The 24071-nt window shown below is 39.5% G+C and overlaps 1 protein-coding gene across 7 annotated transcripts in view; it reads left to right on the forward strand.

Moving 5' to 3' along the window:
* rtn1a (reticulon 1a) overlaps positions 1-23791 on the forward strand; it is a 234042-nt gene extending 210251 nt beyond the window's left edge. For all 7 annotated transcript variants that reach the window (XM_043697266.1, XM_043697267.1, XM_043697271.1 and 4 more), the window contains 6 exons: positions 3909-4116; positions 9586-9724; positions 12753-12822; positions 18133-18179; positions 18295-18353; positions 23148-23791. In XM_043697266.1, the coding sequence (XP_043553201.1) occupies positions 3909-4116; positions 9586-9724; positions 12753-12822; positions 18133-18179; positions 18295-18353; positions 23148-23190 (566 nt within the window). In that variant the 3' untranslated portion in view covers positions 23191-23791. The remainder of the gene's footprint in view (positions 1-3908; positions 4117-9585; positions 9725-12752; positions 12823-18132; positions 18180-18294; positions 18354-23147) is intronic.
* The last annotated feature ends 280 nt before the right edge of the window (positions 23792-24071 follow it).

Here is a 24071-nt window from a genome sequence, read left to right on the forward strand (position 1 = left end):
ACCACCAGCAAGGACCTCAGCTACCGAATGGTCTTTAAAACTGCGTTTTCCTCAGTGTTGAGCGAAAACTCCCATGACTCCAAAGTGTTTGGGATATGGGAGTGATTCAAACCTCCTAAAATCAGCAAGTTACAGATTGTAAATCAAAACCCTACACAGCAGAAACAGGACCTCATCTGGTCCCTCAAGTGAACCTGTTCCTGCACTGTGATTGGCCACCTTTCTCCAAACCCTACTCGTCACTATGATTTGATCTCTCCCTGCCTCCTCAATCTCCCCACACCTTGACCTCTTTCCACCTATCACATTTCCAACTCCCCTCCTCCAAGTCCCTCCTCCCTACCTTTTATCTTCTCCTGCTGAACACTCTCTGCTCATTCCTGAAGAAGGGCCTGCGCCCAAAACGTCGAATCTCCTGTTCCCTGGATGCTGCCTGACCTGCTGTGCTGTTCCAGCAATAAAGTTTCAACTTAGAGTATACAAGGCCTTGGAACATTCTCACACAAAATGCAATGTCCTGTTGTAGGCCTCGAATGATCTTCAGATGGAAAATTAGACTGAGGCCAGTATACTTTGTCAGGTCAATTCAAATGATCGCATATGTCTGTTCAAGTAAAAGTGGAGATCTTCCCTAATATTTAATCTTCATACAATTTCAGATTGACAGATAATATATTCATTATCTCGTTATTGTTGTGGGACTTTGTTTGCTATACATTGACTACCATATTTTCTACATCACAACAGTGACAATAGTTTTGATTCTCTGAGCTACAGGATAACTGTGAGGATCAGTGTTCAGTGGCAACTAATTTGCTACCCCAACCCCAAGAAAGCTTGCTGAATCATGAGTCAATCAGCATGTTAGGATCTCACTTTATAAATCTAAAACCAGAATTTATAATTATTCATTTTGTCCTTTACTAACCAAGACTGTGCGACACCTGTGACTGTATTTACCTGCCATTGCCTTGAAATCTGGGTTGTAGTTTGAATCTGCCAATCGTATACATCTGATCAATTGGCTAATTGTGAGGTGGATGTGATTCTTGATCTTGATCATCTTCATTTGGTAGAAAGATATCTCTCAGAGGTATGAAGAGCCAAAGTAAGCTTTCAGTTTAAAAGCACAAGATGATGAGTACTTTTTCCGTTTATGAATCCTCAAAAATTGCTGTCCCTTGATCTAACTTTCAGCTGACATTATTTGTTTTTGATTTTTTTCTACTATTTTTTCTGGACTTGGGAAGTGTTGCAACATTTTGTTTTTTAATTGGAAGGACCATAGACTGAGTTTCAATTTAAATGCATTCCCATCACTGATCATACATTTTTGTTCCTTCCCTGCAGTTCAGAGTTCAGCTCATTCAGAGTAGAGTGTCAGATTTTGCAGCAAAATCCAGAAGTTGCAAGTGAAGCTAAACTACATGTAACACTTTATTCTGCAACCTGCCTTCCTTTCTCATCCCTTTTTAGATCACTCTGTAGATTATTCAGCTCCTTAGAAAATAATCTCCAATTACTTTATTATTCTAAACCAAATTTCAGGAAGAATGTTCAGTGTTATATTATTTAATTTAAATATTTACATTCTATAATAACATTTTTAGTAACTTAGTTTCTAATGGGCTGGGACATATCATTGTATTTAATGCACTGCATTCAAGTATAAATTGTCAAAGTTTTTTATTCTTCAGGGCTCAGAATTTAAAGATCTGTGCGAAGACATCCTTATGGAAATGAATTGCTTTGTGTCTCTCTGTATAACTTAGAACCAAATAAATCAAAAGCGTTCTGAACCTTATGAAATACAACAACGTTCTTTTAAGAACAAGGATATTTAAACTCTTCAATATTCCAAACATGGTATTAATCAGTGAGTTATATTGGGTTAAATAATTTAATTTGGTTAAATGCTATTCAGCATTCAGCTATTAAACTTTGTTGAAAACATTGTCATTCTGATTATGCTATCAGTGCTTAATTAATAATTACATGCAAATATTATTTCATTTTCAATTTCCACATGACACCTAATATTTTTATATTTTGTTACCTGTTCAAAAGCTTTCAGCCTTTCCTTAATTCCTTAATGTGATCAGTTGGCTTATGTTCTTTGAAGCTGATCAAGTTTCTTGTATGCATATATTGCAATTTTTAAAAATACTTGAACAAGGTAGACAATATATCTAGAATAGCTACCTCATACCACACAACTGGTTTTTGCCTATTTTAAGTCTTCAAACACTCTGGGTTTTATTATTCAATTAACTTACTCACATGTAGAATTTATGAAATGCCATTAGCAGCATGGTTTTACATGCTTGTTAATTGTGTTTTTGTTTGTAATACTTTACTTGGAGAAGGTAATTATTTTCCTATTTAATTGCTACATTGTAGTACACTATTGGAATTTTAATTTAGTTTGTCATAATGTATTGAGTTATAAATTATTAGCTTCATCGTTCAAGTTATTCCTGTATGCAAACCAGTTAAAATGTCTTGTAAGTATAATTTCATGTTGATATTGGTCCATTTTTCTCCATGTTTCTTTCACAGGTGTAATTTGTAATGTGGATATTTGTATATTCTGATGAATTTTCTACTGGTTGGAATAGGGCGAGGTAAAGAAAACCAGGCCAATGAAGCATTCAAATAATTTTACCATGCTCATCCCATTTTAAGAACATATGAACATCTGAATTAGGAGCAGAAATGGGCCATTTGGACCATCAAGCCTGTTTACCATGCAATATGATTATGGTCTGATCTGTTTGTGTTTCAATGTTCATGTTCCCATGTATCCCTGATAACTTTTGATTACTTTGTGTAGCAAGAATCTATATCCCTCCCCTTCAAAATATTCAATGACCGTGCCTCCAGTGACTTCCATGGCAGGGATTCCAAAGCCACACAAACCTAGGAGAGAAAATTTATTCTCCTCATCTCTGTTCTAAAAGGACAATACCTAATTTTAAACAATAGGTTTGGACTTGTCCACAAAAGGAGCCATCTTTTCCATCTCCATGTTGCCAGGCCTTTCAAATAGGAACAAGCCCAGTCTGTCCAACCTTTCCTCATAGGACAACCAACTCATTCAGCTATCAATATAGTAAACCTCTTTTGAACCATGTGCAATGCATTTAAATCCTCCCATCAGTATCCTTACTATTATGTTCAATACCTCTCATACCAAAGGATAGCATTCCATTAGTCATCTGAATTACTTGTTGTACTTGCATATTGATATCTTATAGCTTCATACAATGGGTCACCAAGAACCCTTTGCACCTTGAAATTCTGCACCTATTGAAGTAACACTCTGCTTTTTTTTCTTTCATCCTGCCAAAGTGAGCAACTTCACATTTTCCCATACTACACTCCATCTGCTGGATATTTGCCCAATCGTCTAATCTATCTGTATCCACCTGCAACTGCATTGTGTCCTCTTTACAACATGCTTTCTTACCTATCATTGTGTGATCTTCCAATATAGCTACAATGCTTTCACTCCCTCACCAAAGTAATTGATACAAATAGTAAAAAAAACTGGCATCCCAGAACAGACACCTTGCAGGACTTCACTTGTCACAACCTACAAATCACCATTTATACATTCACGTTGTCCTCTACAAGCCAGCCAATCTTCTATCTGTACCACCTCCATATTATAATTTCCTATTTTGTGCAATACATTTTACATGGCACCTTGTCAAATGTCTTTTGAAAATCCATGTACGATACATCTACAGGATCCCCCTTTTTCCACAGTGCATGTTATTGTTTCATGAACTCCAATAAGTTGGTTAAACATAAACTCTTCCTTTTACTTTCCAGAAGCACTCATTATTCATATTAATTGATCTTGTTGTAGCAGATTTATCTTATTCTTTCTTCTTTCTCCTCAGTTATTGACCTGCTGTACTGGCGTGACATCAAGCAGACAGGAATTGTCTTTGGAAGTGTGCTTCTTCTGTTGTTTTCACTCACCCAGTTCAGCGTTGTGAGTGTCATAGCTTACCTGGCACTTGCTGCACTCTCTGCTACAATCAGCTTCAGAATTTATAAATCAGTGTTACAGGCTGTGCAGAAGACTGATGAAGGACATCCTTTTAAGTAAGTGTATAGCCCATTTTTCTTCCCGTCAATGTTGTAACCTGTAATGCTCTCGGTGTGTCTAATGATAATATTTCCTTTACTGTTCACAAGCTGAAATTTATTGGGATATTAATGTGTGGATAGTCAGCACAAAATAATATTTGTATATCTATAATGTCTTTAAGGAGAAAGTGAGGGCTGCAGATGCTGGAGATCAGAGCCAAAACGTGTGGTTCTCGAAAACCATAGTAGGTCAGGTAGTATCCAAGGAGCAGGAGAGTCGACATTTTGAGCATAAACCCTTCATCAGGAATGTGGGGTGGGGTGAGGATGGGGGCTGAGAAATAAATGGGACGGGGAGGTGGAGCTGGGGGAAGGTAGCTGGGAATGCGATAGGTGGATGAAGGTGGGGATGATGGTGATAGGTCGGGGAGGAGGATGGAGTGTTAGGTGGGAAAGAAGATGGACAGGTTGGAAATTCAAGAGAGTGGTGCCAAGTGGAGGTTTGGATCTGGGATAAGGTTATACCACGTGGGATCAATGTCGATTTCACCAGTTTCCTGATTTCCCCGCACCTCACCTTATGCCAGATCCAAGCCTCCAACTTGGCACCGCCCTCTTGAATTTTCCTACGTGTCTAACTTCCTTCCCACCTATCTGTTCCACCCTCCACTCCGATCTATCAGCATCATCACTCACCTTCATCTACCTATTGCATTCCCAGCTACCTTTCTCCCCCAGCCCCACCCTCCTTCCATTTATTTCTCGGTCCCCTTGCCCCAACATTCCTGATGAAGAGCTTATGCTCGAAACATCAACTGTGCTGCTCCTCGGATGCTACCTGACTGGCTGTGCTTTTTCAGCACCACAGTTTTTGACTATAATGCCTTTAACAAGAGTTTCATACAATATAATTAGTTTATGAAGGACAGTAACTGCTGTGTAAAAACAACACGGATACTGACCAATTCACATGTTTTACATGATTTTGACTGAGAACAATAGGACACTAGAAAGCTGCCTGTATAGTGGACTGTTGAACAAGCAGTTCATTCTCTCAAATGAAGTGCAATAATTTTGATACTGCAGCATTCATTGAAAATTTTACAGAAATGCTGTCCCAAACTGGGTACTCAGGCAATCTTAACATTTCACTTAAAATCTTGAACACATGCACAGCTGTTTTCAATACAGTATTTAACTTGTCGATGCTTCAACATGGTTCATTTCATCATAACTGGATGGAAAGGTGTTGAAATGCATGGTATAGATGCTGACATATCATCAAAGACTATTTCGAACACTATTCCTAATTCTTATGGTTAACATTGAAACATGGGAAAGTTTATGACACAAAAGGACGCTTTTTAATCCATCCTGTCTGTTCAAACGGATAAAGCAGTGCAGTCAAATCATGTTCAAATCTTGGTCCATGGCGCCTTAAGTACTTATCCAAATGTTACTTTTAAATGAGGTAGGATTTCAGGCACTGAGATGTAGAACCTCACCACTTCTTAGCAAAACTTTCTGCTCAATTCCCTTCTAATCCTTCCACTAGTTACTTTAAATCCATGCTCCATACCTTATTAACTCTATGCAATCGGAAATAGATCCTTCCTAAGCACTCTGAGTAGGCCACTCAATTTTATACACATTAATTCAATTTTCCTTCAGACCCTCTATTCCATAGAAAACTGGCCAACCTCTCCAATCTTTCTTCATAACTAAAATTCACAGTTTCTGGCAATGTCCTTCTGTACTCTCTATTGTGATCATCTCTTTCTTGTAATGCAGGGACCTGGACTGTATTAAACTTTAATAGTGGACTAATTAGTGTTTCACAGTTCTAGTGTCTCCATGCTCTTTTGTTTTAGGCTTTTGCAAACAAAGGAAAATATTCCATATGTCTTCTAGATCATCCTGTCTAGCTGACCTCCTATCTTCAGAGATCTGTAGACATGCACGAGAAGGTGCTTCTCTTCCTCTACACTTATCAGAATCTTGACATTTATTGCATAGACACTTGCCTTGTTTGTCCTGTCAAATACATTACCTTAAACTTCTCTGGATTTTCTATTTGCCATTATTTTTGACAGCCAATTGGTCCACTAATATTTTCCTGGAGTCTCTCACTTTCTTCCTCACTATTAAGCATGTATAACTTAACTTCAGAAAGAAGGAAGAGCTCCAGATCATTCTGCAGTCAGATGTTTGCTCTATGACGTTTGCATCCGGGGTCAGGACACTGAGGGTTTGATGCGCCCCCATCCCCCCCCCACGCGCGCGCTCACACACACACACACACACACACACACACAACCTCCCAACTTCTCCTGGACTTCACAGAAATCAAAATTGAGCTTCCTTCCTGAGGAAGCTCTGCAGTGTCACCTTTTAGAATTAACCAATGGCCCCATTTATCCAAAAGCAAAATACTGCAGTTCTGTAAATCTGAATTTAAAACAGAAAATGCTGGTGAAAGTCAATAGATCTGTCAGTATCAGTGGAGAAGAACAGAATTGGCCCCTTCTGAAGATTCAAATTGGTCTCAAATTTTCAACTCCGTGTCTCTACTAATTGATTCTGTCAGAACTGCTGAGCTTCCTCAGTACCTTGAAAATATGCTCATTTCTCCTCTCAGGAACGTACGAAGATGCCATGACATTACATTGAAGAAGAGCAGGAGAATTATGCCTGGTGTGTTAGCCAATACCTGTCCCTCGTTCAACCCACAATAGCAGATTATCTATTCATCATGACTTTTCACAAACAACAAATTAGCTCAATTTTTCCTGCCTTAAACAGTGTCTGTGCTTTGAAAGTATTTCAGTGACTGTCAAGAGATTTGGGATGTTCTGTGGTTTTGAAAGGGAATATATAAATGCAAATTCTTTTTGCAATCTGAGGCAATTCGTGATTGGGTAAATTGTACCTAATCCTCGAAAGATAATACAATAGGAAATGTTTATTTTATTTGCCGTCCCATATGTGAATACATTGGATGAGATTTTCAACCTTTGATAAATGGATGCTAAAACTCCATCTTGGGTGAAGTGTAATGATTTATAAAGGTGTAAAATCTTATACATGTGCAAACAGAAGAAGTAGGTGAAATTTTTGTATTTTGTGTTCTTAAGCATCTCTAGTGTAAGATCTTTACTGGTGCAGCTCTGTGTGCTGAGAGTTTGACCCTGGCAAAACAGGAGAGAAAGTACAGCAACCAAGATTGATAAGTTTATGTTGTCCAACAGAGGGCAACAACAACAACTTGCAATTGTAAAACACTTATACAATTGACATGCTAGACTGAGTCTGCAGCAGATGGTGAGGCAACTGACAAGAGGGCAAAACATACTTGACCTCATCCTCACCAATCTGCCTGCCAAATAGGCAACTGTCCATGACATTATCAGTAAAAATGACCATTGCAGAGTCCTTGTGAAGACAAGTACCTCTTTCTACTGAGGATACCTTCCATCATGTTGTATGACACTAGCACTGTGCTAAATAGGACAGACGTTGAACAGATCTAGCAACTCGAGACTGGGCATCCATAAGGTGCTGTGGGCCATCAGCAGCAGCAGAACTCCCAACACAATCTGCAACCTCATGGTTCAGCATATCCCCACTACCGTCTAGCCAGGGGATCGCGCCTGGTTCAATAAAGAATGGAGGAGGGCATGCCTGGGAGCAGTGCCAGGCACACCCGAAAATGAGTTCAGTCTGGTCAATAACACCAACTGCTTGAGTGCCAAAAAGCATAAGCAGCTGTTCAAATCCACAGCCAACAGATCAGATCTAAGCTCTGCAGTTCTGCCAATCCAGTTTGATTGATAATTAAACAAATCACTTCTACAAATATTGCCATTTTTGAAGTTGTGGGAGCCCAATACATCAGTGCAAATCCTAAGGCTGAAAAACTTGTAACAATCTTCAGGTAGAAAAGTCGAATGGATGATTTGTCTGGGCCATTTCGAGAGTTCCCCAGCATCATAGATGCCAGTCTTCAACTAGTTCAATTCCATGTGATCTCAAGGAATAGCTGAAGGCACTGGACATTGCCAAGGCTAAAGGTTCCAACAACATTTAGGTAATAGTCCTGAAGACTTGCGCTCCAAAACTTGCCAGCCTATTCAAGTCAACGTTGCCATGATCCAGTACAGCTAAAATGCCAACATCTAACTGCTCATCTTTCCTACATTCACCACTGTCTGTCCTCCCACCCCTCTGCCGTGTCTTGTTTGTGCCTTGCTGGCTTTGTTGTTAGCAGACTGAAACCATTTTCTCCTTTTCATATCTAACATTACACCAATTTTAAGATCATTTCAAAGGCAAGTTTGTATCCAGTTCTCCAGCAATAAATGATAATCTAACAGCTTTCCTAATTACTTGCTGTACCTGCATACTAATCATTTGTGAGTCATACACAAAGAAGGTTAGGTGGGCTTGGATCGGCGCAACATCGAGGGCCAAAGGGCCTGTACTGCGCTGTATTCTTCTATGTTCTATTACTTGCTGTACCTGCATACTAATCATTTGTGAGTCATACACAAAGACACTCAGATCCCCTTGCACCTCTAAGCTCAGCAATCTCTCACCATTTAGATAAAACCCTTCCCTATTCTTTCTGCCAAAATGGACAAGTTTAGACTTTCCCATATTACGCTCATTTACCTGACTTTTTCCCACTTATTTATCTTGCAGCTTTACCCATTGTAGCTTTTTTACGCCCTCAACTTACTTTCCTACCTATTTTTGTGCCTTCAGAAAATTTAGAAATCATACTCTCGGTCCCTTTATTCAAGTCATTTATACAAATTATAAACAGTTGATGCTCACCACTAATTACAATGTCACGCCAAATTGTTACATCTTGCAAACCAGAAAATGACTCATTACTACTCACTGCTTCCTTTAAGTTAAGCAATTATTATTACCCATGAGTTTCTACTTTTTGCACTGAACTTTTGATATGGGACCTTATTAAAATCCTTCTGGAAATCTCTAAGTGTAGTGCATCCATTGTTTCCCTATTATCTATAACACATATTACTTCCTGAAGGGCCAATACACATGATTTGCCTTTCACAAAACCATGTTCACTCTACCAGATTATCTTGATAATTTTCTAAATATCCTGCTATAATGCATTTAATGATGGCTTCTCACACCTTAACTATAGCAGATGGTTTGTAAATTCCTGCTGTCTGTCTCCCTCCCTTTTTGAATAAAGGAGTTGATCCACTATTTTCTAATCCCTGGAACCCTTTTACAAATATTAATACTTTGAAAAATTAAAACCAAAGCCACTTCATTTAAGATCCAAAGATGAAGCCTTTCAGGACCTAGGGACTTGGCAGCCCACAGCTCTAGTAATTTGCTCAATATGTACAAGTTGTATTTCATTGAATCTTCTGGAAAAGCACCTTAACCTCCATAAACATTTGCTTTTTTCTCTGTGTAAAATAAATTGTTTTATATTGGTAGAGCTTATTTGGATATGGATGCCACCCTCTCTGAAGAGCAGATTCAGAAGTATGCTGATTCTGCACTGGTGTACGTAAACAGTACTGTCAAAGAGCTGCGACGACTGTTTCTTGTGCAAGACCTTGTGGATTCTCTGAAAGTAAGGACATCTAAGCCATTTTCTTTTATTACTTAATGTTAAGAACTGTCAATTCAGTTTTCACCTGACATTTAGTTTAAGAAGGTTAATACTGCTTTCATTTGCCACTGAAGAATCACCCATGATTCCCCTTCTGTTACTCCCACAGCAATATTCCTGTGTTCCCCCAATACTTGTTGTATTGTTGTCTTAGCCATAGAGTCAGGACTCAACCAGTGAATGTACATCTTTCATAATCTGGTCACAAGTAATTTATCATACAGTGCACCATATTTGCAGTTTTCACCTGAAGTTTGTAGATTTAGGATAATACTGTAAACTGATTTAAATTCTTGTTACCTCGTTAAAATTTAATTTTCTTGGATTATTTCATCTCTACTTACCTGAAAAATGCTTCTCAAATCTATTCATAATTTAATCTTGTCTCTCTCCTTCGTAAACATAAATGAACAGGAATGTTTTGCACTGCTTCACCAGTCAGTGAGCAAATCTTAATGTCATTATTCTCTCCTTAGAGTGGAAAGGTTTTTTTTTGTACAGATCATATTTTGAATGCATCTGATTAGCACTTATCATATTATACAAAGTACTTAAATGTAATGATGCTATTTATCACATTCCCTACTTTGGTGCCTTTTCTTAAACAACAATATCATTTATAGTAGAGAGCAAGGCACTAGTTTGATCTGCATTGTAATACATGTCCACCACTTTCACTGACAAGTTTATGAACGAAAATGAGACCTTGCCTGGCATTGTTTAATCAGGGCATGCAATGTTATGGGATGTGAATTTTTATTTAATTTCAAAGTGCACTTTGAACATTAAATGCCAGACATTAATCACAGCAAAGCATAAGTAGACTCATTCATGGGCAGTTAGCATTAGATTTGACACTGTCTAATTCAGAGACCTGAAGCCAATTCAATGGTTGAGTGGCAAAATCAAAATACTGTGGACGCTGAAAAGCTGAAACAAAACCAAAAATTGCTGAAAATGCTCAGATGATCGAACAGAATTTTACCACTGGCTTGCAGGATGCTGAATTCAGGATGAAACCAGGGTTCTTGAGCACGAACATTCCAGCAGCTGGACAAGTTCAGCAACTTTCCCCAGGGCAACTACTTAATTGGCTGCCTACAGGTTTGCCATCCAGTTAAGGACAATGGGCGGATTTCCACTGCTCCTGTTCCTGGTCCAGTCAATGGACAATTGAACCTGGAGCCCTGACAACCTCAGCAGGAAAGGAGCGGAATCATGTGGAAGGCCAAGAGCAGATCTACTGGAGTTTTTCCCAAGATAGAAACCAAGCAGACAAGCTTCTTCACATAACCCTTTGGGCCTAAGGGTTGACTCTTCCCTGCCTGTAGTCTCGTCCGTTATGGATCTGAAGAATCAATCATAATAGAACCCCTGATTGACTGGCTGCACTGCATCAGGGGACCATCTTGATCATTACTATTTTCCAGGCCCCTCCCTCCCAGCCACCACTGCAGGAATTTTGAATATTCTGCCTAATATTTCAGGCCAAAGATATTTTATCAGAAATTCATGTGGAAAGTCATAGTTGAGTTAGAGAAGCAAACCAATTAGATACAAGGTGTACTTTCCTGTGAGGTATAATTTCAAGGTTATGGTCGAAGCACCTTGAAACTAAATGTAAACAAACAGAAATAAGTCACAATTGGTGCCGAATGGAGCTGTGAACTTACAGTATATATATTTTTTGAAAATTTAAGCTTCAAACCTATCCTTCCTGCACCATTATGCACCGAATGTTTAAGGAGATGAAACCATGACAGAATTTCAAATTTTAAATGACTTGTTCTGACACCTAAAAATACATCCAATGATATAGAAAATAAAGTGCAGGTATCAACAAGGATAAATTGAAAAACGTACTCTCAAAAATCCCAATTGTGTTTCCTGCAACACCTATAATTCTGAGCTTAGTTTTCCACTTGTATTCATCCAGCAAAATTCCTGACAAAGCTAAGCAGCCCATTATGAAACAAACTGGTTATTTATGTTTGTAAAATTATTTGCAGAAAGAAAACCCCTTCATTGAAATGCAGTCTGAGCCAGGAATCATCCAGTTGAACCAATCTTTTCACAATCCTGGACAGACTGTAATGTTTGACATACACCTTTTGGCTAGGCCATTTCACACATCCTTTTGATTGATAGTTTATTGCTTTTTCTCCATGGATTAGGACAGAATCATCCTTGATTGCAGCACAAATTATAATTAGTACAATCCTTTTACCCGTAAAGACTTAGCAATCAAAATATTGCATTAAAAATACAATTTTTATTTTTTACTCTATTAGAAATTCTATAAACATATACCCTTGTAATGTGATATTTTAAAGTAATTAACACCAAGAAATGAGGAGGTAATAAAAATAATGCCTATTCCATCGTTCTCTCTTTTTTTTGTCTATTTTAAACAAAAGCACATTAGGAGGGTTGACTAAAAGCAAGGGTCCAGGAGCAAATTTCAACAGGCATAGATTTAAAGTTATGCGTAAGCAAAGCAATGATAATGTGAGGAAAAAAATCTTTTGTTACACAGCAGGTGGTTAGGGCATGGGAGGATTGGGGAGACAGAGGGTGAGTTACTCGTAGCCGAATTCTCTGTCTCTGATCTGCTTTTCCAGCAGCTACAATATTTATATGACTGCTCCAGTTTAGTTTCCAACCATTGGTAGTCCCCAGGATATTAGTAACAATACTATAATTTCAAATTTTTCAAACATTCAACAAAAGAATTTGGCAAACCTCTTCATTAAGATAAAATGAACAGCACTGCAACGAAAGAAAAAAACCGAGTTATACAAGTTTTAATATCTATCAATGGATAGAATTTGCTTATTGTTAAATACTTATAGATTGCTTTGCACTTGACAATTAATTTTTGATATACTTGGATGCCATTTGGGTTGTTCATACGTTTTAAAATGGAATGCATCACATCAAAACAGTGAGTTTCTATGTGTGAATTTCATGTTTAACTGTTTTGTTTTAGTTTGCAGTACTGATGTGGCTGTTGACCTATGTTGGAGCTATCTTCAATGGCTTGACCTTGATGATTATGGGTAAATATGTTCTCAAACAGAACTCAAAACAAAATTGATCAGTTTTGTTGCTGTGTATTTTCCAGGTTTATGAGCAAAGTAGCAATGCATGTCTGTGTCAACCTTAATTTATCTATCCAGCTTAGTCATAGATGTTTCAAACAGATATTTGTGCAACAGTGCTAAAGATACTGAGAAAAGTTAGGATATTGCTGCATATTAGTACCTTCTTAAATTAGTTATAAATATTCTGGGAACAGAATGGGTAATGAAGATAGAAAAATTGTGGAGTGATCAATCTACCCACCTGTAACTATGAGCTCAGCAAATCGAGTTTTGCCAGCAATAGAGTCTCATTGATAAATTCTTTAAATATAACTCCCCAACCAACAGGTTTGCAGAATACCCTTTACAAACATTGATCTCTTCACTGATTCAACCAACATGGATTTTGTTTCTTGCCTCGGTGTAATCTTATTCTATACTATGCCAAGAAAGCTCTTGGCACAGTTATGTGCTCTGGAAGCTCAGCTGGTGAATGCCCAGGGCAGATGCGAGTGAAGTAGCCGGCAGCTGACGAATGGCAGTGGGACCAGTTTAGAACTCTTCTCCATTTCCATTACACACATCTACCAACACTTGGGCAGGTGACCAAATAGGATTGATGGTAGCCTCCAATCAAAAAGGCAGCAGCATCACCTCAGCCCTGTCTAGCATTACCCTTTGTATCTCATCACTTGCTTACTTTGTCCAATCAATGGGATTATCCACTGTGATAGGACAAATAGAAATTGTTTTTTTTAAGTGATGACAGACTGGAAAATGTGTACATTCAGAGGGTGTCCCTATTGCATGAGTCACAGTACACATGCAGCAATTAGGAAAGCAAAGTTATTCTTCATTAGAAACAGGAAACATGGCAGGCGTGGTGAGTTAATTAAGCGAGAGCTGAAATTCAAAAATAACAATAAAAAGCAAAAGAACTGCAGTTGCTGTAAAAGATCTGAGGAAAGGTCACCGGACCCAAAACATTAACTCTGATTTCTCTTCACAGATGCTGCCAGATCTGCTGAGCTTTTCCAGCAACTACTGTTTTTACTTCAAAAATGATATTGGTGGCTTCAGGCTGAAAAGCTAATTCAAAATCATGCAAGTGGCAGGTGGAGCCTTACAACACTGTCCTATGGTGGTTTCCTACTTGTAATATATTTGCATAGTATTATTCCTCATGATCTAGAACTTCTTCAAATTAAGTCCTACCTTCAGGATTAAGTTAGCAGTTCATTGTAACCATGTGACACCCAGTTTTAGTTCATTTAAATGTGATGTGCACCAGTTTGCTTTGAGTAATTATGTCTGAAGTAAGCGTATACCCAAAAAGAGAGAGGAGCAAGAGAATGACACCTCAGCTGGAGAGTCAGGATGGCAAGGGCAAGTGAAGGGTGAGGCATGTTGAGGGCTTTCGGCCATAAGAACACAAAACAGAAGAACTAGGAGCAGGAGTAGGCCACCTGGCCCTACAATCCTGCTCTGCCGCACAGTAAGATCATGGCTTATCTTTTCATGGACTCAGCTCCACTTACCCACCAGCTCAGCATAACCCTTAATGTCTTTACTGTTCAGAAATCTATCTGCCTTAAAAACATTCAACAACGCAGCCTCAACTGCTTCATTGGGGAGGGAATGCCACAGATTCACAACCCTTTGTGTGAAAAGGTTCCTCCTGAGCTCAGTTCTAAATCTGCTCCCCATTCTTTTGCGGCAATGCCAGTTTCATCCCCCAGTGGAAACAACCTCCCTGCTTATATCTTATCCATTCCCTTCGTAATTTTATGTTCCAAATGATTACCCCCATTCTTCTAAATCTCTCCTCATAAACCAGTCCTCTTGATTTCAAAATAAACCTACAGAAACTCGTCTACCACCCCTCCAGTGCCAGTACATCCTTTCTCAAGTAAGGAGACCAAAACTGTACACAGAATGACCTCACCAGCATCCTTCACACCTGCAACATAAGCTGTCCAGTGTTAAGCTTCAACCCTCTAGCAGTGAAAGAAAATATTCCATTTTCCTTCTTAATTACCAGCTACACCTGCTGATCAACGTTTTGTGATTCATACACAAAGACACCTAGGTCTCTGTGCACAGCAGCATGCTGCAATTTTTCACCATTTAAATAATAAACGATTTTGCTGTTATTCCTATCAAAATAGGTGACTTCACATTTACCAACATTGTACTCCATCTGCCAGATTCTTGTCCACTCACTTAATCTGTCTATATCCCTCTGAACACTTTCACTGTCCTGTGCACACTTTGTTCTGGCACTCATTTCCGTGTCATCTGCGAACTTTGACACCCAACTCTAAATCATCTATGTAAATTGTAAACAATCGCAGTCTCAACACTAATCCCTATGGCACACCACTAGCTACTGATTGTTAATCAGAAAAACACCCATTTTTCCCCACTCTTTGCTTTCTGTTAGTTAACCATTCTCCTAGCCATGCACGTTTATCTTATTCAGCAGCACTTTGTGCAGCACCTGGTCATATTCCTTCTGGAAATCCAAATACAGCACATCCACCGATTCCCATTATCCAGCGCGCTTGTAATGTTCTCAAACACTTCCAGTAAATTAGTTAAGCCCCACTGGCCTTTCATGAACCAATGCTGCATCTACCGCACATGGGGTCAAGAGTGGGAGTGTGCAATGTGTTGGGCCTGGTGTTTTGGGTGTGGTCATGAACTGTGGAGGCAATCAATAAAGATAAACAAAATGAGGGGCCTAAGGATAGAGTCAGTACTGTCCAAAGCTGGATGCAGAGTGAAACTCAGTGCTAGCTGTAAAAGAAAATGTTCACAGTCATAGAGATATACAGCACGGAAACAGACCCTTCGGTCCAACCCGTCCATGCCAACCAGATATCCCAACCCAATCTAGTCCCACCTCCCAGCACCCGGCCCATATCCCTCTAAACCCTTCCTATTCATATACCCATCCAAATGCCTCTTAAATGTTGCAATTGTACCAGCCTCCACCACTTCCTCTGGCAGCTCATTCCATACACGTACCACCCTCTGTGTGAAAAAGTTGCCCCTTAGGTCTCTTTTATATCTTTCCCCTCTCACCGTAAATCTATGCCCTTTAGTTCTGAACTCCCCGACCCCAGGGAAAAGACTTTGCCTATTTACCCTATCCAGGCCCCTCATAATTTTGTAAACCTCTAAAAGGTCACCCCTCAGCCTCCGACGCTCCAGGGAAAACAACCCCAGCCGATTCAGCCTCTCCCTATAGCTCAAATCCTCCAACCCTGGCAACATCCTTGTAAATCCTTTCTGAACCCTTTCAAGTTTCACAACATCTTTCCGATAGGAAGGAGACCAGAATTGCATGCAATATTCCAACAGTGGCCTAACCAATGTCCTGTACAGCCCCAACATGACCTCCCAACTCCTGTACTCAATACTCTGACCAATAAAGGAAAGCATACCAAACGCCACCTTCACTATCTTATCAACCTGCGACTCCACTTTCAAGGAGCTATGAACCTGCACTCCAAGGTCTCTTTGTTCAGCAACACTCGCTAGGACCTTACCATTAAGTGTATAAGTCCTGTTAAGATTTGCTTTCCCAAAATGCAGCACCTCGCATTTATCTGAATTAAACTCCATCTGCCACTTCTCAGCCCATTGGCCCATATGGTTAAGATCCTGTTATAATCTGAGGTAACCCTCTTCACTGTCTCATGAGGGGATATTTAATTCAGTTGGGTTAGAGGCCGGTTTGAGGTTGAATTATTTAAAGATATCATTAGTCGTGTCACGGAATCAAATGACACTCTAAGGATGGTGCAGGAAGGAGTAGGATCAGAGGAGGAATCTCACTGGAGATGGGGATAAGCTTGGAAAGGAGAGGTGGCATGTTCACATCCATAACGGCATGGTCAAGCGTGATGGGAGGAAGTTCAAGGATTACAGGAAGAAGACACACCAAGTTGTTTGCAAAAGGAAGGTGAAGGGTCGCGGTTTGTAACCTGTCTGAATTACCTTCCACCTTAACAGTAAAGAATAACTGAATAGCAATTATACAGTACCTTGCTGAGATCACACCTGTCATGCCACATTCAGATGTTGTCTCCTTACTGAAGTAAAGATAAAGCTGCCTTGGATGGAATACAATAAGGGTTTACCAGTCTGATTATTAGGATGATGGGATTGTCCTGTGAAGAGAGAGTGAGTAAATTAGGCCTATGTTCACTGGAGATAAATGCAAGGGCACATCTGAATGGGAGCACTGCTACAGTGATTTAAAACTCAAACTGGGGCCAGAGCTTTAAGGCCAAAAGTGCTGAGGAGGAAGAGGACTTGTGGCCATTGCTATTGCTGTGCCAATGACCTTTCACCCTGCAGTCACCTTTGGTTAACTGCCAGAATCCAACATTGTTGGGGGACAACTCCAGTCAGTAAAGTACAGGTGGTGCCATAATCATACCCAATTAGTTCCTTAGTGGGCCTAATTGACTCTGTATATACAAGATGAGTAACTGCTGGCACAGTGACCCTGCATCGAGCAATATTGCTGAAAGGAGGGAACCTGTCAGGTGATTGGCTGGACATGCTGTCTTTCTCTGGTTCTGCCTCCTATCCTGACCAGATAACTGACAATCCTTGGGCTAAATCTGCTCAGTTTAATCCCACATTCCATAGGCTTTGTTTCAGTGGTGAACAACAGTTTTACATCAGCTTGATGAGGTGACCATATTTCAGATTTCTTTCTGGAGTATCTGTCTGATCAAGTAGGGACATCACAATATCCTTATGTGATATCTGCAAAAATGAGCCTTCCCTCCTCCTGTTCTTCTCCCTATTGTCCCGAAATTGACAAATGTAGTACAGATAAAGGATCCAAACAGCACCCTTGTACTTCAGTGATTATGTTGCGCATTTATCCATTTTGAGTTTGGGGAGTTCTCAACACCAATTGTAACCAGCCGAATTTGCTTAGTTTCTTTTTAATTGAGATAAAAATCAACTGGTCCTGAAGTGAATCTTTTCTAGTTTGGCATACAATTTCAGATTTGCCTGATTTGTACTTCTGTAATTCAGTTCCATAATTACAGTCTGTATTCTGCTTATGGTAACATCTTCATGCTTTCTGCCTGTTAATGACAGGAATCATATCACTCTGTTCTCTCATTCTCTCAACTTTAATCTTTGACTTTAAGTTTCAGAAAAACCTTTGATGCTGTATATTCTGTAGGAGGAATTGTGTAAGGTTGGGTATGTCACTCTCGGGCCACAAATTAATATGTTGATGTTCTCTTCCAGCTGTCGTTTCTATGTTTACCTTGCCTGTTGTATATGAGAAATACCAGGTAAATCCCTTATTAATTTTCAGGTACAGGAAAATCTATAAGAATCTATATATGTTAAAGTTCTACAGTAGTTACTATATTTATTTTAATAATTGTTTTATGGTTATCTATGCAGGCACAAATCGACCAGTATTTGGGACTGGTGAGGACCCATGTCAATTCTGTGGTGGCAAAGTAAGTTTGACATTAGAACTAATCCTTTTACAGAAGCTGAGGAACAGGATGTCCAAATTAGCTTTTTCTAATAACCACATACAGCAATCAAAATGTGAAAGAAGATAAAATTACAGTTTTGGCAGATTTGAAAATATTTTAGGCACACTGTACAATTTTCCCTATGCTGCCAATGTTGCAAACAATTTTCTCTCCACAGATTAGATTAGATTCTTCTTTTTCCCATTTAAAAAAAAATTGTCATACCCAAACACTCAATTTTTAAAAAAAATTTCAATCACAGAATGTAGATATCTCTAGCTAGAGCAGCATTTTTGCGCACCCCTTTACCTCAACTCCTCTGTCTCTATACTCAATCGACATTGTTCTTACGTCCTTTTCCTCTAAGGTTTGTTAGAGTGTTGTCCCCTTCCAAATTTGTGTCCAGGTTGTCCTGCTATAACATTTGTTTTGTTAATGCAAATTCACTGTAACGTGATTGACGAATTGGGGACACTGTTTCTAAAGCACAACTTTTTAAAGCGTGTGTTGGTTATAATGCAATTCCAACCTTCTTGGATGACCAGAACAGAGGAGCTTCTTGTCAAAAGGAAGAAGGCAGCTTACGTAAGTTGGAGGAAGCAAGGGTCTAGCACAGCTTTAGAGGATTACAGGCTTACTAGAAAGGAGCTCAGAAATGGATTGAGGAGAGCCAGGAGGGGGCACAAAAAAGGCTTGGTAGGAAGGATTAGGGAAAACCCAAAGGCATTTTACTCATACATGAGGAATAAGAGAATGATCAGGGAGAAGGTAGGTCTGGTCAGGGATACCATAGGGAACTTGTACATGGAGTCTGAGCAGATAGAAGAACCCTTAAATGAGTTTTTTGCTTCAGTTTTCACTAAGGAAAGGGACCTTGTTATAAATGAGAACTTTGAGGAGCCGGGAAACAGGCTTGAACAGATCTAGATTGAGGAAGTTGATGTGCTGGAAATTTTGGCAAACATTAAGATTGATAAGTCCCCAGGGCCAGAGCAGATTTATCCTAGGTTGCTCCAGGAAGTGAGCAAGGAGGTTGCTAAGCCACTGGCTAATATACTTGCCTCCTCACTCTCCACGGGAGTCATACTGGAGGATTGGAGGGAGGCAGAATGTTATTCCTCTTTTCAAGAAGGGTAATAGGGAAATCCCTGGCAATTACAGACCAGTCAGTCTTACGTCTGTGATCAGCAAGGTTTTGGAAAGAATACTGAGGGATCGGATTTATGATTATTTGGAAAAGCAGAGTGTGATTTAAAAGCAGTCAGAATGGCTCTGTGAGGGGCAGGTCATGCCTCACAAATCTTATTGAGTTCTTTGAAGAGGTGATGAAGGTCAGGCAGTGGATGTGGTGTATATGGATTTCAGCAAGGCAGTTGATAAGGTTCCCCATGGTAGGCTAATTCATAAAGTCAGGAAGTATGGCATACAGGGAGATTTGACTATCTGAATTCAGAATTGGTTGGCTGAAAGAAGGCAGAGTGTGGTTGTAGATGGAAAGTATTCTGCCTGGAGGTTAGTGGTGAGTGGTGTCTTGCAGGGCTCTGTTCTTGGATCTCTGCTCTTTGTAGTTTTTATAAATGACTTGGATGAGTGGGTTGGGTGGGTTAGTAAATTTGCCAATGACACACAAGTTGGAGGTACCATTGATCGTATCGAGGGCTACAGCATGCTGCAGCGCGACATTGACAGGATGCAGAGCTGGGCTGAGAAATAGTAGATGGAGTTCAACCTGGATAAATGCGAAGTGATGCATTTTGGAAGGTCGAATTGAATGCTGAATATAGGATTAAAGATAGAATTCTTGACAGTGTGGAGGAACAGCAGGATCTTGGTGTTCAAGGGCATAGATCCCTCAAAGTTGCCACCCAAGTGGATAGGGTTATTAAGAAAGCATATGGTGTTTTGGCTTTCATTAACAAGAGTTTAAGAACCGCGAGGTTTACTGCAGCTCTGCAATACCCTCGTGAGACCACACTTGGAATATTGTGTCCAGTTCTGGTCGCCCTATTATAGGAAAGATGCGGAGGCTTTGGAGAGGGTGCAAAGAAGGTTTACCAGGTCGCTGCCTGAACTGGAGGGCTCGTCTTACAAAGAGAGGTTGACTAAGCTCGGACTTTTCTCTCTGGAGAGCAGGAGGAAGAGAGGTGACCTGATCAAGGTATACAAGGTAATGAGAGGCATGGATAGAGTCGATTGCCAGAGACTTTTCTCCAGAACAGGATTGACTGCTATGAGGGGTCATAATTTTAAGGTGTTTGGGGAAAGATATAGAGGGGATGTCAGCGGTATCGAGGGGATGTCAGAGAGAGGTTCTTTACGCAGAAAGGTATGAATGCATGGAATGTGTTACCAGCGGTGGTGGTGGGAACAGTCATTAGGGACATTCAAGCAACTGCTGGACATAGACATTGTCAGCAGTGAATGAAGGGGTGTGTGGGTTACATTATTTTATTTTAGATTAGGATTAATCCTTGGCACAACATTGTGGGTCGAAGGGCCTGTGCTGCGCTGTACTTTTCTATGACCCTTCTATGATCCATCTATGATCCATTAATTTAAATGGTGCTGCTATGATGCGATTTTCTTACAACACAGGATTGCACAAGAACAGGACTACCACATTATAGCAGAACTGACTGAATCTCTCAAGCAGATTTCTGCTCCACCACAGCACTGAAAGAACCCTTACCAAAATCATAAGTGACATCTTTTGTGACTGTGAATGTGGTATTTCCTCCTTTATCATCCTTCTCAATTTCATTAAGCTTTTAACAATCATGGTGTTTCTTAAAATGTTTTCTTCTACGGTTGTCCATTAGTTGACATATAGGTAAAACAAGGAGTTCATAATCTACCTGTCTTTGTAGTTAGTTCTTTACCAGTCACCATTGGAGAATTGACAGGAGAATGGTAGCCCCCTCAAATCCCATAACATCCTGTGCCTGCCATATCAGTGGGTGGTATAGAGAGAAATTAAATGTTGCTGAAATCATTACGAAATCACTTGAATTCAAATAGTTAAGCAATCTCTAGCAACCTCATTTTAAGGAGAGATGTTCAATGAAACAAATGCTCTCAATAATTCCCTTAACTCCATTACAGTGGTGAGAATGCTGTTCTTTTAAGAAAGCAGAGTTTTTGCATTTGACTTGTTACCTGTTTGTTCAGAGTGCATTCTTCCACTCTTGTTTTTCTTTTGTGCATCATGAATTCCTTTCAGGAAATATTCTCAGATGTTCTAGCAAAATATTACATGTTGAATGAAAGAAGTGTTATTTTATTTTTTTTTCCACAGGAGTTACTGCAGTACAGTTAGAGAAGTCAGATATTAAACTAGATTTGTGATGAGAGGTAGCTCTGTTGTGAGTTCAGCTTTACAGCAGGCTGGGTACATTGCCAGAGGCAAGGCCTCAGGAAATCTACCCTTATAGTTAGTTGAGTGTGGATTTCTCTTCTCCCATAAAGGAATAATAAATCTGTTACTACTGTATATTAAATCAAATTATAAATTTAAATCCTTGACATTCAATGGCATAAAAATGTGGGTCAGGTAGTCTTGTTACCCAAGATGAGCTTCCCTGTAAAATAGTAATACTTAAAACAAGTCTTGAATGGCAACCAAGGGAGAATTTGTACTCTCCTCAATGTAGGGCCTGCTCAAATATCAGAAGAAGAAACTTGCATTCACAAGGACAATATTTCCTTGGGCTGCAGAATGGGACAATAAAATCTAAAATTGAAAGCTAGCCACAGTGACAGTAATAGTGAAATTACCGTTGTCATAAAAACTGCTCAAACTCACTTTCTGACCTTTTAGGGAAGGAAATCTACCATCCTCACCAGGTCTGGCCAGTACGTGACTCCAAATCCTCAGCAATGTGGTTGATTCTCAACCACTGTCCTCAGGAATTGGGGATGGATAATAAAATCTGGTTTTGCCTGCAATATATACATTAAATGAACTAAAATAGAACAAGTCACTGGTGGTTACAGAAACAAAAAGACATATGAATCAGCAGTATAAATGGGGAAAATAATTGTAAAAATAGTTTTAAAAAATCAATCTATTTTAAGAGAAAAGTCATTCTGCACAGATTGGGAACTATAGGTTCTCATCTGTTAAATTATGACCAAGTCAGGTTGGACAGGAAGACTACAAGAAAGACACTCGGAGAGTTTTACGGATCATCCCCCTTTTCATCCACCCACCAACCCCTCCAAAATCTGCAAACATCTGTAGAAGAGTACAAAGTTCTGCACACACTGTTTTAAACTTCTTCCAATGCATCTAATTTTCTCTTTCATTTTTAAAGATTAACCTCTGATACATCTGGCTGCATTTTTACTGCCTCCTTTGTCTGTATGCAAAGTGTTTTGAGGTGCTGATAAAAGTAATGATGGTAGTATGGGTTGGGGCAAAATTCTGCAGATAATGGAAATCGCTAATAAAAGCAGGAAATATTGGAAGTATCAGCAGCTCCAGCAGGATCTAAATGGAGAGAAAATTAGAAGAATTAGATGAAAGGCTGTCAACCTGAAATATTTCTCTCTCCAAAGAAACTCTTCCACCTAACTTGTAAAATGTTTCCAGTGTTTTATATTAATTGTTTTACTATAAACATGGAATTGGGTTCTGAGTTAACCAAGGTGAGACAGCCTTCTAGGAAACCATCTTGTGTAAGAAATCTCATGACTGTAGCAATTTGATTATTTTTAAGTTATATAATTCACTTACCCATTCCTTTCCCCCCTGCCTTTTCTCCTTTTATTCAGGATTCAAGCCAAAATACCAGGAGCAAAACGAAAGACTGAGTAAGAGCAATGTGAAGTGATACTGTTGGCACAAGAAAGGGCATCTGGAGCAGAAGCTTTTCTGTATTCTTCAAATTAATCAGACTTGTCTTGGAGAGTTGTTGTCCCATTTGTCAGCATCATGGTTTTAGAAACACGCAGCACTGAGACACTCCTTTTCCCATGCTGTTTCCAAATGATTAGAATACCTGCAATCACTTGTGTCGATCACTATAGTAAGGAGAACCAAGTAATAATTATTGTATTAGCCGTGTTTTTGTGTTGCTTATAAACAAATGCATGACGTTAAGAGTCTTAATTCTATTTAACTTTCTAGTGTTTTCTGCTGCAATGGCGGTGCTTATAACTTTTAATGTTACTTGTGGCTAGGGCATTTCTGCTTTAGTGCACTTCTGCAATAGTCTAATTGCTCCAAAGTCACTGAGTCAGTCTGGCTTTATTAAGTAAAACAATAGAACAGTGGATCGATGTTTTGGTGTTTATCCAGTACAAAAGTTCTGAGGATTATGTACTGTAATTGTGGCATTTGGTTTTGTAAACTAAAGAAATATAACGCTCATGTTTTTCGAACTATTGTCATACTATTAAAGAAGTATGGAAATAGGCTCCTGGCTTTTCTTTCTTCCCAGGCAATTTTACTGCGATTTCTGTTTGATGAAACTTTGCTAATGCGCAGGTTTTAACTCTTGCTGAGAATAGACAACAATTCTGAGTTAGGTAAAAACAATGACTGCAGACGCTGGAAACCAGATTCTGGATCAGTGGTGCTGGAAGAGCACAGCAGTTCAGGCAGCATCCAGTCCACATTGGTGCCCTGGGGTTGAAGTGTTCCGAGGCGGAAGATGAGGTGTTCTTCCTCCAGGCGTCTGGTGGTGAGGGAGCGGC

Source organism: Chiloscyllium plagiosum, chromosome 10 (genome assembly GCF_004010195.1).
Source record: "Chiloscyllium plagiosum isolate BGI_BamShark_2017 chromosome 10, ASM401019v2, whole genome shotgun sequence".
Taxonomy (NCBI): Eukaryota; Metazoa; Chordata; class Chondrichthyes; order Orectolobiformes; family Hemiscylliidae; genus Chiloscyllium; species Chiloscyllium plagiosum.